Source organism: Triticum dicoccoides, chromosome 3A, assembly GCF_002162155.2.
Source record: "Triticum dicoccoides isolate Atlit2015 ecotype Zavitan chromosome 3A, WEW_v2.0, whole genome shotgun sequence".
Classification (NCBI taxonomy): Eukaryota; Viridiplantae; Streptophyta; class Magnoliopsida; order Poales; family Poaceae; genus Triticum; species Triticum dicoccoides.
The window spans coordinates 666,002,105-666,014,505 of record NC_041384.1 but is presented as its reverse complement, the minus strand read 5'-3'; the positions used below and the strand labels follow the sequence as shown (position 1 = coordinate 666,014,505).

The following is a 12,401-nucleotide window of genomic DNA, read 5'->3' as shown; positions in this document are numbered from 1 at the left end:
AGTTTGGTAGGAAGGTACCAAAGTAATCCCGGCAAGGAACACTGGACAGCGGTCAAGAATATCCTGAAGTACCTGAAAAGGACTAAGGAAATGTTTCTCGTTTATGGAGGTGACGAAGAGCTCGTCGTAAAGGGTTACATCGATGCTAGCTTCGACATAGATCTGGATGACTCTAAGTCACAAACCGGATACGTGTATATTTTGAATGGTGGGGCAGTAAGCTGGTGCAGTTGCAAGCAGAGCGTCGTGGCAGGATCTACATGTGAAGCGGAATACATGGCAGCTTCGGAGGCAGCGCATGAAGCAATTTGGGTGAAGGAGTTCATCACCGACCTAGGAGTCATACCCAATGTGTCGGGGCCGATCAAGCTCTTCTGTGACAACATTGGAGCTATTGCACTTGCCAAGGAGCCGAGGTTTCACAAGAAGACAAAGGTACATCAAGCGTCGCTTCAACTCCATTCGTGAAAATGTTCAAAATGGAGACATAGATATTTGTAAAGTACATACGGACCTGAATGTAGCAGATCCGTTGACTAAACCTCTCCCTAGAGCAAAACATGATCAACACCAGAATTCCATGGGTGTTCAATTCATCACAATGTAACTAGATTATTGACTCTAGTGCAATTAGGAGACTGTTGGAAATATGCCCTAGAGGCAATAATAAAAGCATTATTATTATATTTCCTTGTTCATGATAATTGTCTTTGTTCATGCTATAATTGTATTATCCGGAAATCGTAATACATGTGTGAATAATAGACACCAACATGTCCCTAGTAAGCCTCTAGTTGACTAGCTCGTTGATCAACAGATAGTCATGGTTTCCTGACTATGGACATTGGATGTCATTGATAACGAGATCACATCATTAGGAGAATGATGTGATGGACAAGACCCAATCCTAAACATAGCATAAGATCGTATAGTTCGTTTGCTAGAGTTTTCCAATGTCAAGTATCTTTTTCTTAGACCATGAGATCGTGTAACTCCCGGATACCGTAGGAGTGCTTTGGGTGTGCCAAACGTCACAACATAACTGGGTGGCTATAAAGGTATACTACGGGTATCTCCGAAAGTGTCTGTTGGGTTTACACGGATCAAGACTGGGATTTGTCACTCCGTATGACGGAGAGGTATCACTGGGCCCACTCGAGAATGCATCATCATAATGAGCTCAAAGTGACCAAGTGTCTGGTCACGGGATCATGCATTACGGTACGAGTAAAGTGACTTGCCGGTAATGAGATTGAACGAGGTATTGGGATACCGACGATCGAATCTCGGGCAAGTAACATACCGATTGACAAAGGGAATTGTATACGGGGTTGCTTGAATCCTCGACATCGTGGTTCATCCGATGAGATCATCGAGGAGCATGTGGGAGACAACATGGGTATCCAGATCCCGCTGTTGGTTATTGGCCGGAGAGCAATCTCGGTCATGTCTACATGTCTCCCGAACCCGTAGGGTCTACACACTTAAGGTTCGGTGACGCTAGGGTTGTAGGGATATGTATATGCAGTAACCCGAATGTTGTTCGGAGTCCCAGATGAGATCCCGGACGTCACGAGGAGTTCCAAAATGGTTCGGAGGTAAAGAATTATATATAGGAAGTGCTATTTCAGGCATCGGGACAAGTTTCGGGGTCACCGGTATTGTACCGGGACCACCGGAAGGGTTCCGGGGGTCCACCGGGTGGGGCCACCTGTCCCGGGGGGCCACATGGGCTGTAGGGGGTGCGTCTTGGCCTACATGGGCCAAGGGAACCAGCCCCAAGAGGCCCATGCACCTAGGGTTTCAAGGAGGAAGAGTCCTAGGAGGGGAAGGCACCTCCTAGGTGCCTTGGGGAGGAGGGATTCCTCCCCTTGGCCGCACCACCCTAGGAGATTAGATCTCCTAGGGCCGGCGCCCCCCCCTCCTTGGCTCTCCTATATATAGTGGGGAGATGGAGGACTTTTTACCTTGATCTTTGGTGCCTCCCTCTCCCTCTCCAACACATCCTCCTCCTCCATAGTGCTTGGCGAAGCCCTGCCGGAGTACTGCAGCTCCATCACCACCACGCCGTCGTGCTGCTGCTGGAGCCATCTCCCTCAACCTCTCCTTCCCCCTTGCTGGATCAAGAAGGGGGAGACGTGGCTGTTCCGTACGTGTGTTGAATGCGGAGGTGCCGTCCGTTCGGTGCTAGGATCTTCGATGATTCGAATCACGTCGAGTACGACTCCCTCATCCCCGTTCTTTGAACGATTCCGCTCACGATCTACAAGGTACGTAGATGCATCTAATCACTCGTTGCTAGATGAACTCCTAGATGGATCTTGGTGAAACCGTAGGAAATTTTTTGTTTTCTGCAACGTTCCCCAACAGGGCGGCGTCCTCTGCTTTCCCCTCGGTGCGGCAACGGCGACGGCATTCTCGGCGCATGGCGGAAGGCCGCCCTCGGCTGGGGGCGGGACGGGCGGCGTCCTCTGCTCCCCCTTGGAGCGGCAACGGCGGCGCCTGCCTCGGCCGGGGTCGGGACGGGCGACGACAGCCCCTGCCACGGTCGCGGTCGGGACGGGCGACGGCAGCCCCTGCCGCGGCCTGGGTTAGAACGGGTGACGGTAGCCCCTGGCATGAACAGATGGGCAACGACCTTTGCGTGCACCTGGGCACAGCGCCGGCGACAGTGGACTTTGCCTCGGCCGGCGGCGGGACGGGCGGCGGCGGCTTGGTGAACTGAGATTTGGGGCGATTTGGTGGTATAGTGATAAGATGAACTGAATTTTTTCTTCTTTTCTTTCAATGACAGGTGGACCCCACAGTCTCACTCATGATGTTATCATTACCAATTGTCGCTGTTACGCATAAAATGTTAAGTGTTGCCATGTCAGTCTGACTGGCGGCCCCCACCTGTCATAAACAAGCTTACCTGAGCCCGATCCGCCGATCAGTATTTTTTGCAAAAAGATTACCGAAGACATGGTGTTTTTTGAAGAAAAAAAATGTATTGTAGTGGTTTTAGCAAAGCTGACTTTCAAAATGATGGATTTGTGCAATTTACTCGCATTCTATGAATTGAGAAGGAAGGTGGGTAAGCGTCTTGACCTTTCAGGGGAGGTCACGTCATTGTATTTATATGTGCACAATATGCGAGAGTTCTACAAGATCAAGATTCATCAGATTGGAGTGCATGTAAAGTATTAACTCTTAACACATGCATCCCTGTGGCCTCGTTTGTTTGGGCTTTAGAAACCAACTTTTGGTAGGCGCACTTCACGGCGATGAAGTGCAAGGCAGAGTCGATCAATGCGCACGTAGCGTAGGAGGAACAGGGGAGGGCGCATTGCTGGGAGGTGGATGTGGGCGCGCTTTGGGGCGTTTCTGCCTTCTCATCAACTTCCACGATTATGTTGCCAAACAACTAACATTCATTTTTGACGTAAACAACTAAGTTTCATCGCAGCCCCTTTCTTAGCATAGCAAGTTTACAACTGCTTTGGGAGAAGCCGCAGCGCAAACAAACAAGCCTATATCTCAAGAATGCCGGTTGGTTACACAATGCCACGAACCTCTTTTGGCTGGTAATCAACTCCTTTGGTGGTTATTCGCGCATCTATCAAAAATTTATCTTTGTGATTCCATCTTCTTCTCCAAAATTAGTACCAAAAGTTTTGTATTGCAAATTTCGTGCCAATTCTGTTTATTTGAAGGCCCGCACGTGTCTGTGTTGGAAACTTGTTATTTGTGCTTACCAACTTGCCACGAGGAATTTAAATGACGAGAGAGATGTTGAGCATCGTTATCCAGTAAAATGCATGTTCGTGCCCTCTGTGCATTTAACTGGTACAATTACATGAGGAAATTGTGCTGGAGTATCAGTTTGTAGTCAACAATGGCACATTTCTCTTCTCCTTCAAATATGCTCTTAATCGAACGAAATAACATGAATCATCAATGTATACCGTATATGTTAGCAGCAAAAAGTGATCCAAAAATATGTCTCGTCATATATCGTTGCTCATAAAAAAGTCCACATATAGTGTTTCAGAAAAGTTACAGGAGGAAACCGACAACAGGCTGCATAAAGGAGCTGCCAAGTTGGTTCACAAAATTGAACCACAGTTGTGCCCAACGTACAAGCGAATTGCCAAGAGGACTGTATATATCTTAAAAGAAAAGTTGGAGGACCAGTTCGCAAGTGAAGCTCCAACACCAACAGGACTGCGTTGTAAACAAATCAGGGGGCTACAAATAGAAGAAAGGACCTATCTGTAAGCGTTCACAAAGAAGCGAGGGTGTGGAAGTAAGATACCAGGGCCATATGTGTGAGAAGAAAAAGGACCTGCGCGCGAAACCTAAAAAAAATTTGGACCATTTCTCGATTTGTGCGTGTCATCCTTGCGCAGGGGCCATGCTAATCTTCTCTGTATCGTTCCAATTTTATCGGATGTCCCCGAAGGGACAGATTTAGCTATCGCAAGCGGGCTTATAAGCTGGGTGTAGGTCTCTTCGGTAGCCGAGGTGGTACTAAACATCGGCTGGTCTGTTGCCATCCGCCTCGCCGGTCTCCAGCACCAGCGCCTCGCGTGGGCTGCATCCTCTTCCGCGGCCCTAATTCGGTAGACTGGGGCCCAACCGGGTGGGGGTTGGGACATTTGGACTGTAATAACTGGGACCAAAAAAAAATTCTAGTCGGTGCGCTGCCGCTGCCGCCCGCCAGTCCCGCCACGGGCGATGATCCGGCGTGCGAGCCGCCGCCTCCTCCCGGCCGTCTCTCACCACACGCGCCCGCCCCGCCGCGACCTCGCGGCCAACGCGGCGCTGCAGTGGCTCGACGACGAGCTCACCTCGCTCGCCCTCCCCGAACCCGGGCGCGGGCCCGGGGTCGACGCGCACGCGTGCGCCAGGCAGCTGCAGGGCTGCGTCGCGCGCGGCGACGCCCGCGGCGGCCGCGCCGTGCACGGCCACGTCGTGCGGGGCGGCAGCCTCGACCTCTTCTGCGCCAACGTCCTGATCAACCTGTACGCCAAGCTCGGGCCCTTCGCCGGCGCGCGCAGGGTGTTCGACGGGCTGCCGGAGCGGAACATGGTGTCTTTCGTCACGCTCCTCCAGGCCCATGCGCTGCGGGGGGAGTTTGAGCCGGCGACGGCGCTGTTCCGGAGGCTGCGGCGGGAGGGGCACGAGGTGAACCAGTTCGTGCTCACCTCGGTGCTGAAGCTGGTTGTTGCCATGGACGCTCTGGGGCTCGCCTGGGGCGTGCACGCTTGCGCGTGCAAGCTGGGCCATGACCAGAACGCCTTTGTCGGGTCTGCGCTGATCGACGCCTACTCCATGTGCGGGGCTGTCGGTGATGCAAGGCGCCTGTTTGATCGGATCGTGGGTAAGGATGCCGTTGCTTGGACTGCTATGGTTTCTTGCTATTCTGAGAATAACCGCCCGGAGGACGCGCTTGAGGTTTTCCGGGAGATGAGGGTGGCGGTTTCTAAGATCAACCCCTTTGCACTCACCAGTGTGCTCAGGGCTGCCGTGTGCTTGTCGTCGGTTGTGCTAGGCAAAGGTATCCATGCCTGTTCAATAAAAACGCTTTATGATGCTGAGCCTCGCGTTTGTGGTGCGCTGCTTGATATGTATGCCAAATGTGGGGGTATTGAGGATGCCCGCTTGGCTTTTGAGATGGTTCCCCATGATGATGTGATACTTTGGAGTTTTATGATATCCCTGTACGCACAGAGCAATCAGAACGAGCAGGCCTTCGAGCTGTTCATCAAAATGATGCGGTCTTCTGTGGTGCCTAATGAATTTAGTCTATCAAGTGTTCTGCAAGCTTGTGCTAATATGCCCCTCTTGGACCTAGGCGAGCAAATTCATAGCAATGCTATAAAGATTGGTCATGAGTCTGAGTTATTTGTTGGAAATGCACTAATGGATCTCTATGCCAAGTGCAGCGACATGGAAAGCTCACTCAAGATCTTCTCATCATTGCGGGATGCCAACGAGGTGAGCTGGAACACAATAATTGTTGGTTACAGCCAGTCTGGTTTTGGAGAAGATGCTTTGACTGTATTCCGTGAAATGCGTGCTGCTACAGCACCTTCAACTCAAGTTACATACTCAAGCGTGCTCCGGGCTTGCGCAAGCACAGCATCCATCAATCATGTTGGCCAGGTTCACTGTTTGGTTGAGAAATCCACATTCAACAGTGACACTATTGTAAGCAATTCACTTATTGATTCATATGCAAAGTGTGGATGCATCAGAGATGCTCGCAAGATATTTGAAACTCAGAAAGAACATGATTTAATTTCATGGAATGCCATAATCTCAGGATATGCTGTTCATGGACATGTTGCACAGGCCCGAGAACTTTTTGACAGGATGAACAAAAATGGTATTCAAGCTAATGATATCACTTTTGTTGCTCTCCTGTCTGTCTATGGTAGCACGGGTTTAGTGAGCCAAGGACTCTCTCTGTTTAATTCTATGAAGCTTGATCATGGCATCAAACCATCCATGGAGCATTACACTTGCATTGTTAGGCTTCTAGGACGTGCTGGCCGTCTGCATGATGCTCTGAACTTTATTGGAGATATCCCTTCAGCACCATCTGCTATGGTTTGGCGTGCATTGCTTAGCTCCTGTATAGTGCATAAAAATGTGGATCTGGGGAGATTTTCTGCAGAGAAGGTGCTTGAGATTGAACCACAAGACGAGACAACTTATGTCTTGCTATCAAACATGTATTCTGCAGCTGGAAATTTGGATGAAGTTGCTCTTTTGAGGAAATCAATGAGGAATATAGGTGTAAGGAAGGAGACTGGTCTTAGTTGGGTTGAGATGAAGGGTGAAGTTCATGCCTTTTCAGTAGGGTTGGAAGACCATCCAGATATGCGAGTGATACATGCTATGCTAGAATGGCTAAACCTGAAAACCCATAGGGCAGGTTATGTTCCTGATACTAACGTAGTGTTGCATGACGTAGATGAGGAACAAAAGGCTCGCATGCTGTGGGTGCATAGTGAGAGATTGGCTTTAGCATATGGGCTTGTGATGACACTGCCTGGACATCCAATTCGGATAATGAAGAATTTGCGCTCCTGCTTGGATTGCCATGCCATATTTAAGGTGATATCCAAAATAGTCAAACAAGAAATTATTGTGAGAGACATCAATCGCTTTCATCATTTTGACAAGGGAACATGCTCATGTGGTGACTATTGGTGATGTTCTATTGTCCATTCATGTATTAAGGGGAGCTGCTCATTGATTTGCATCACCTTTAGTAATACTGGATTGCTGATTGAAATGATTATGTTGATGATTTGCTGGACATAAAAGAGCACTCTTTGTTCAGGTGAATCATGTACCAGGTACACTTTGTGAACTAAATCCTGTATTGATCTCTCAATAACATTTGTATTCATCAATTCTACCTTAATGTGCTAGGTTGGCATCAATCAGCAGGATAATTTGCAAAAAGAAATGCTTGCTTGATGCCTTGATCTGGACTGAGCAAAGGTAAACATGCAATAGAGCCAACGGTTTTTCATGAACGTATCTCATTGTGATGTATATGTACCCTCTCCAGAATGTCTTTCTTTAGAGAAAATGCAAAAGGCTTGCGTCTCGATGTATTGAAAAGGTAGAAAGGATAGTACCCCCTCCATTCCTTTATATAAGGTGTATTTGTTTTTTCAAAAGTCAAACAAGTGTGTGTTTGACCGAGTTTTTTTAGAAAAATATATCAATATTCGCAATATGAAATTTATATCATTTGATCCATCATGAAAAGTAGTTTCATATTAAATCTATTAGGTATTGCAGATGTTTTTATTTTATTCTATAATCTTGGTCAAACATTCATATGGTTGACTTGCACGGAAACCAATACACCTTATATTCTGGAATGGAGGGAGTATAACCCAGGAGGGCAAGATACAACACACACTAGAAAAGGAGAGAGAGAGAAAGATTAGTGCACATCCCAATCAACTGGGATTAGAACACGCAACCGCAGAGCACTGGCACAAGCCAAATGGTGGGCCTCATCCCTGATTAAACCTGATAGCCCTCTCCAGAATGTTACATTGAAGGATACAGAAAACTTCAGGTTTTGTGCGGTTTCTGGTGAAACCCTCTGATCATGAAATTGCCTTGTCATGATCAGTGAAGATTAAAGTGAAAGGGTTGTTTTGGCTATGATAGCAAAAGAGATTAGAACATTTCATCTTTCTCCGGAGGACAGGGATTTATTTGGCAAACTGTGGATACTGCCTTCATCGATGATTTTCTTGGGTATCCTGAAATGGATCAGCGAACTGAACACCATTGTACATCACAACAGACAGTAGAAGGGCACCTTCAATTTGTTTTCCTGGTTAGTGCTGAAGTTTTGAAAAGTTGACCAGGTGCGAATATTGAAGCTCAGTAAATTTAGGATCGATGAGACATACATAAACGTTGCATATTTGATGTTTCAGAGATACTTACTTTTAGATAAAAATATTATCACCTAAGATTGGGAATGTACTGTCCTAAGTTAAAGTTCAGGAATGTAGGTGCATATGGTATAACATATGGAAACCCTAGCCGCCGGACTTCTTCCCCCTCCCGCATCCTCTCCTCCCCCGCCACCGCCACAGGGCGCGACCAGGCGAAGCCCGGCCAGCGCAGGCGGCGGCGGGGCTTCTCGCCCCTACGCGCGTGGGGGGCGGTGCGGGCCGTCCTCGATGGGCCTGGGCGTCGCGGTCAGGTGGGTCGCGGTGGCGCGCCGGTGTCGACAGGAGGCGGCGTGGTGGCTCCGTTGGTGCGGCTGGCTACCTCGAGCGGGGCAGTTGGGCAGTGGTCGAGGCGGCATCCTGGCCCTGCGTGGATTTGGCGGGCGGCTGCACCCGCGTCGCCGGCGTGGGCGGCACTGACTACCGTGGGGCGTGTTGTGGCCGGTGCAGGCTGCTGGTGGTGGGTGGTGGTGGCGCTGCGGCTGTGGGTGGTGGTGTGGGCCGAGGTTGGTGATGGCGGCCGTGGCGGCTCGTCCAGATCTGGCCTTGCGGCGCAGCGGACCGCGGGCGGCTAGGTCTGCGGGCGGCTGTCGTGACCGGTGCCCTCTCGGCTGGTCGAGGTGGCGGAGCAATGGCGGTGGTTCGACCCCCTCCTCCTGATTCATGGGGTGTTCGGCTCTGCGGTTGGCGACACGTTTGACAGGTGGAGGGGCGCTCTGAGGGATTGACAGGGGTGCCTCTAGGTCTTGTTGTTGCCAGGGGTGGCGACGGTGACCTGGCCCCGGTTCAAGAAATGGCGTGGCGGCTGCGGCGTGGCCGGTAGCTGCCTGTGGCCTCCCCCTGCCCTGCTCCGGCCGACGGGGCCTCGGTCTTACCAAAAGGGCCTGCTTTTCTGGCCTTAGCGTCGGTGCTCGATGTGGATGGGGGTGGGATGGTCTTGGATGCCGGGGCGGCGGCTCTGGAGGTGGGAGCGCGGGGCTCGTGGGCGGAGCTCGTGCTCAGGTGCTGCCCGGGGGCCATGGCCGTCTGGACGGCGTGGTGGCCGGGGTGTGACGATTAGTGGCGGTGGTGCAGCATCCGTACCTATGTCGAGGGCAATGAGTGTTGGCTGGGGTGAAAATCTGACCTGCCTTCGGGCAGGTCGGCGGCGGCGATGTTCGTTCCCTTCTTGAAGGCGCTGTCGCGGTCCTCATTGCCCGTCGTATTGCTCCAAGGGAAACCCTGATCCTCGGTTCGAGTGGTGGCGGCACTCTGGGCTCGTGCCCTTCCTGGTGTATGCAGCTTAGTCTCTTCGCGGTGGCGTGTTCACGGTTGAGGACCCCGGTAGCTCTTGTAGTGGTAGGGGTAGTGTTGCTGCGCTCAGCGCCGTTGTATCCACCTTGGGTGTGTGCGTGAGTTGGGGTGGTGTGAGTTTGTATCAAGTTGTTGATGGTTGGTGCGAAAAGGCAAGTGAAAGTCCACGGTGTTGTCAGCGTGATGTGTGTTGTGAAAGTCCGCAGTGTTGTCAGCGTGATGTGTGTTGTGGAGAGGTTGTAATCATTATTTTTCGTTAACAATTCTGCATTATCCCTTTTTTGTGGCAGATTTGGGTAAAACCAGAAGCTCGAAGACAATTGTTACCGGTGTTCCACAAACTAAGGCTTGTGAATTCGATTAACATTTCTGAAGAATGCAATCTCACCTGGACAATGTTCATACTCCAAGGTGCACCTGCCCTGAAGGAACTGGGCATCATGGTAACCTCTTTGTACCGATTCTTTAATTCTCTTTTTTGTTCCACCTCATGTTGGAATTGCAGAGCGTATTGTCTCATTTAGAAGTTCAAACTTTTTAGATGTCTCCACTTAGCGAGGAGAAGGACAAAGGACTCGAGTGGGAACCATCTGCATCTAATTTGAAACACCAGAGTCTGGCTGAGCTCAGAATCTATGGTAGGTTGAAAGCAGAAGAAAAATTTGTTAGCTATGCCAGATGTGTCATGGAAGCAGCGGTGAATCTGGAGGACATAAAACTATATAAGAATCCAGTGTGTGATAATCGGAAGCACAAGGTTCCAAAGAAGTGGACATGGAAGCAGAAGCAGGGGCAGAGCTCTGTAGGGGCAAAACAGGGCCATGGCTCGCCCAGGAATTTGACCAATTTTTTTTTACCTATGTGTCATCGTAGCCCAGCCCATTGACACTGAGCCCACGCACGCACAGGCAACATCTCGTCTCCTCGTCTGTCTCACGCACAGGCCTCCCCAATTCCCCATCGTCTCTGTCCTCCCCAATTCCCCATCCTCTCTGTCTCACGCTCATGTAGCCTCCGCCGACCGCCGTGGAGCAATGGGAGCGCACCGGCCCCCTTCTCGCGGAGAAACCGCCGCGGCGACGCACGCAGCCCCCCTTCTTGCGGAGAAACCACAGCGCGACGCCCGCCGTCGCTGGGATCTCGCCTCGCGCCCTCGCCCCTGCCCTGGTCTCTACCGCAGCGGCGCCGCCCATAAATCCATAATGCACCGACCACCAGTTCGTCGTGCGTGCTGCCGGCCATCAATTCCTGCCGTTGTTCTCCTAATCTCCTCTAACTTCAAATAGGGCAGCGCATGACCTGACTCCTGAGCGAGCTCTCATGACTTAGCCCCCAGCCCCTGCACAGACGTACAGTACATGGGCAATTTAATAAGGAATAGCCTGATTCTTTTATTTGGAATTTTTTTTCAGTTTCATACATCCAGTGATCAGTCCTGCTAGTGAAGTAGTGATAAACTGATAAATACGTAATAGCCTGATGATTTGATCATATGCAAATTGCAATATAGGTAGTCATGGGCAAGGAAAATCAGACTGAAAGAAGCATTGATTTGGTCTTTAAAAGAAAAAGAGATGACATATCTTCTAGCTCAATCTTGTGACATGTCTTATGATTCATAATTTGGAAAAAAGAATTGCTCTCCTTTAGTCTGGCCCGCCCAATTGTTTCTTTCGAGCTCCGCCACTGAGCAGAAGTTGTCTCTTAGGAACAAAATCACTAAGGGGATGTCGTCTCTCATCCGGATGCACTTCCCTAGTATAGGGCAAGTTTTTTCTTAGACAAAAAATGCTCTTGCGCTCCAAGCTGCAGTTGAAAGAAACTGCTGTGGGAAATTTTAAGATGGGAGAATCAAATCCTAGCCGACAATTGATCGAGGGTGAATTAGGCCATACAGAATACTAAGTATGGCAAGTTGGAAAGGAAATACTTTTTGACAGATTTAATGTTCGTCCATTACCACTTCCCATGTAGAGACTTTATGCATTATATGCATGATCGTCCAAAGCAAAATATGCCATACGTGCACCTGTATCTTATTTATATGTTATACACTGTTGAAATTCGACCTTTTTCTATCTTATAACGTGGCATTAGTGTTTGTTTGTCCAATTCTATATAGTGTTTGTAATAATCAGGTTAATAACCAAATAAGGAGACAAAGAATAATACCAGTACTACTTTGTTTCATCATGTGTGTTAAAGGCCGGGTACCAAGCTGTGCTTTGCTGGGGCAGCGATGGCTGTGATTCTTCACAAGCTGCTCCAGGATGTTCCTGTGGAATGAACATCAGACAGTCTGGACTCAACACACTATAAATAATAAAGATAAGTAAAGGAAAATAATCAGGAGTCACCTATAGCAGCGGTGTGCCCAGCATGTCGTCAGCTAGGAAAGTGGCAATGGCACCGGTAGAACTCTGCCTCTTTGTATAGTTGCAACACGTTCTTTCAGATGAACTGGGCCCGGGACATTGCCTCCAGAAGCTTCCTTTTGCAAGTTTTCAGGCCGCAAGTTTGCATCGTCGTCGACAATTACCGTTTTCTTTTCCTGGAGACAGCCCATTGCAGACAAGCTTGCAGATTCAATAACTTTGCATGATGTATTTTCAAAACCTCCATAGAACC

General features: G+C 49.6%; 1 protein-coding gene and 1 non-coding gene across 2 annotated transcripts; one reads left to right on the top strand and one right to left on the bottom strand.

Annotated features, from left to right (window-relative positions):
- Window positions 1-4,345: 4,345 nt before the first annotated feature.
- Window positions 4,346-4,448, bottom strand: LOC119273791. The gene has a single exon (XR_005134982.1). It is a non-coding gene; the product is annotated as a U6 spliceosomal RNA (small nuclear RNA).
- Window positions 4,449-4,719: 271 nt separating this feature from the next.
- LOC119272809 (putative pentatricopeptide repeat-containing protein At5g13230, mitochondrial) lies at window positions 4,720-11,794 on the top strand. Its single transcript, XM_037554193.1, has 4 exons — window positions 4,720-7,352; window positions 7,429-7,500; window positions 10,064-10,216; window positions 10,315-11,794. The coding sequence occupies exon 1, from the start codon at window positions 4,720-4,722 to the stop codon at window positions 7,204-7,206; it is 2,487 nt and encodes an 828-aa protein (XP_037410090.1). The 3' UTR covers window positions 7,207-7,352; window positions 7,429-7,500; window positions 10,064-10,216; window positions 10,315-11,794.
- The last annotated feature ends 607 nt before the right edge of the window (window positions 11,795-12,401 follow it).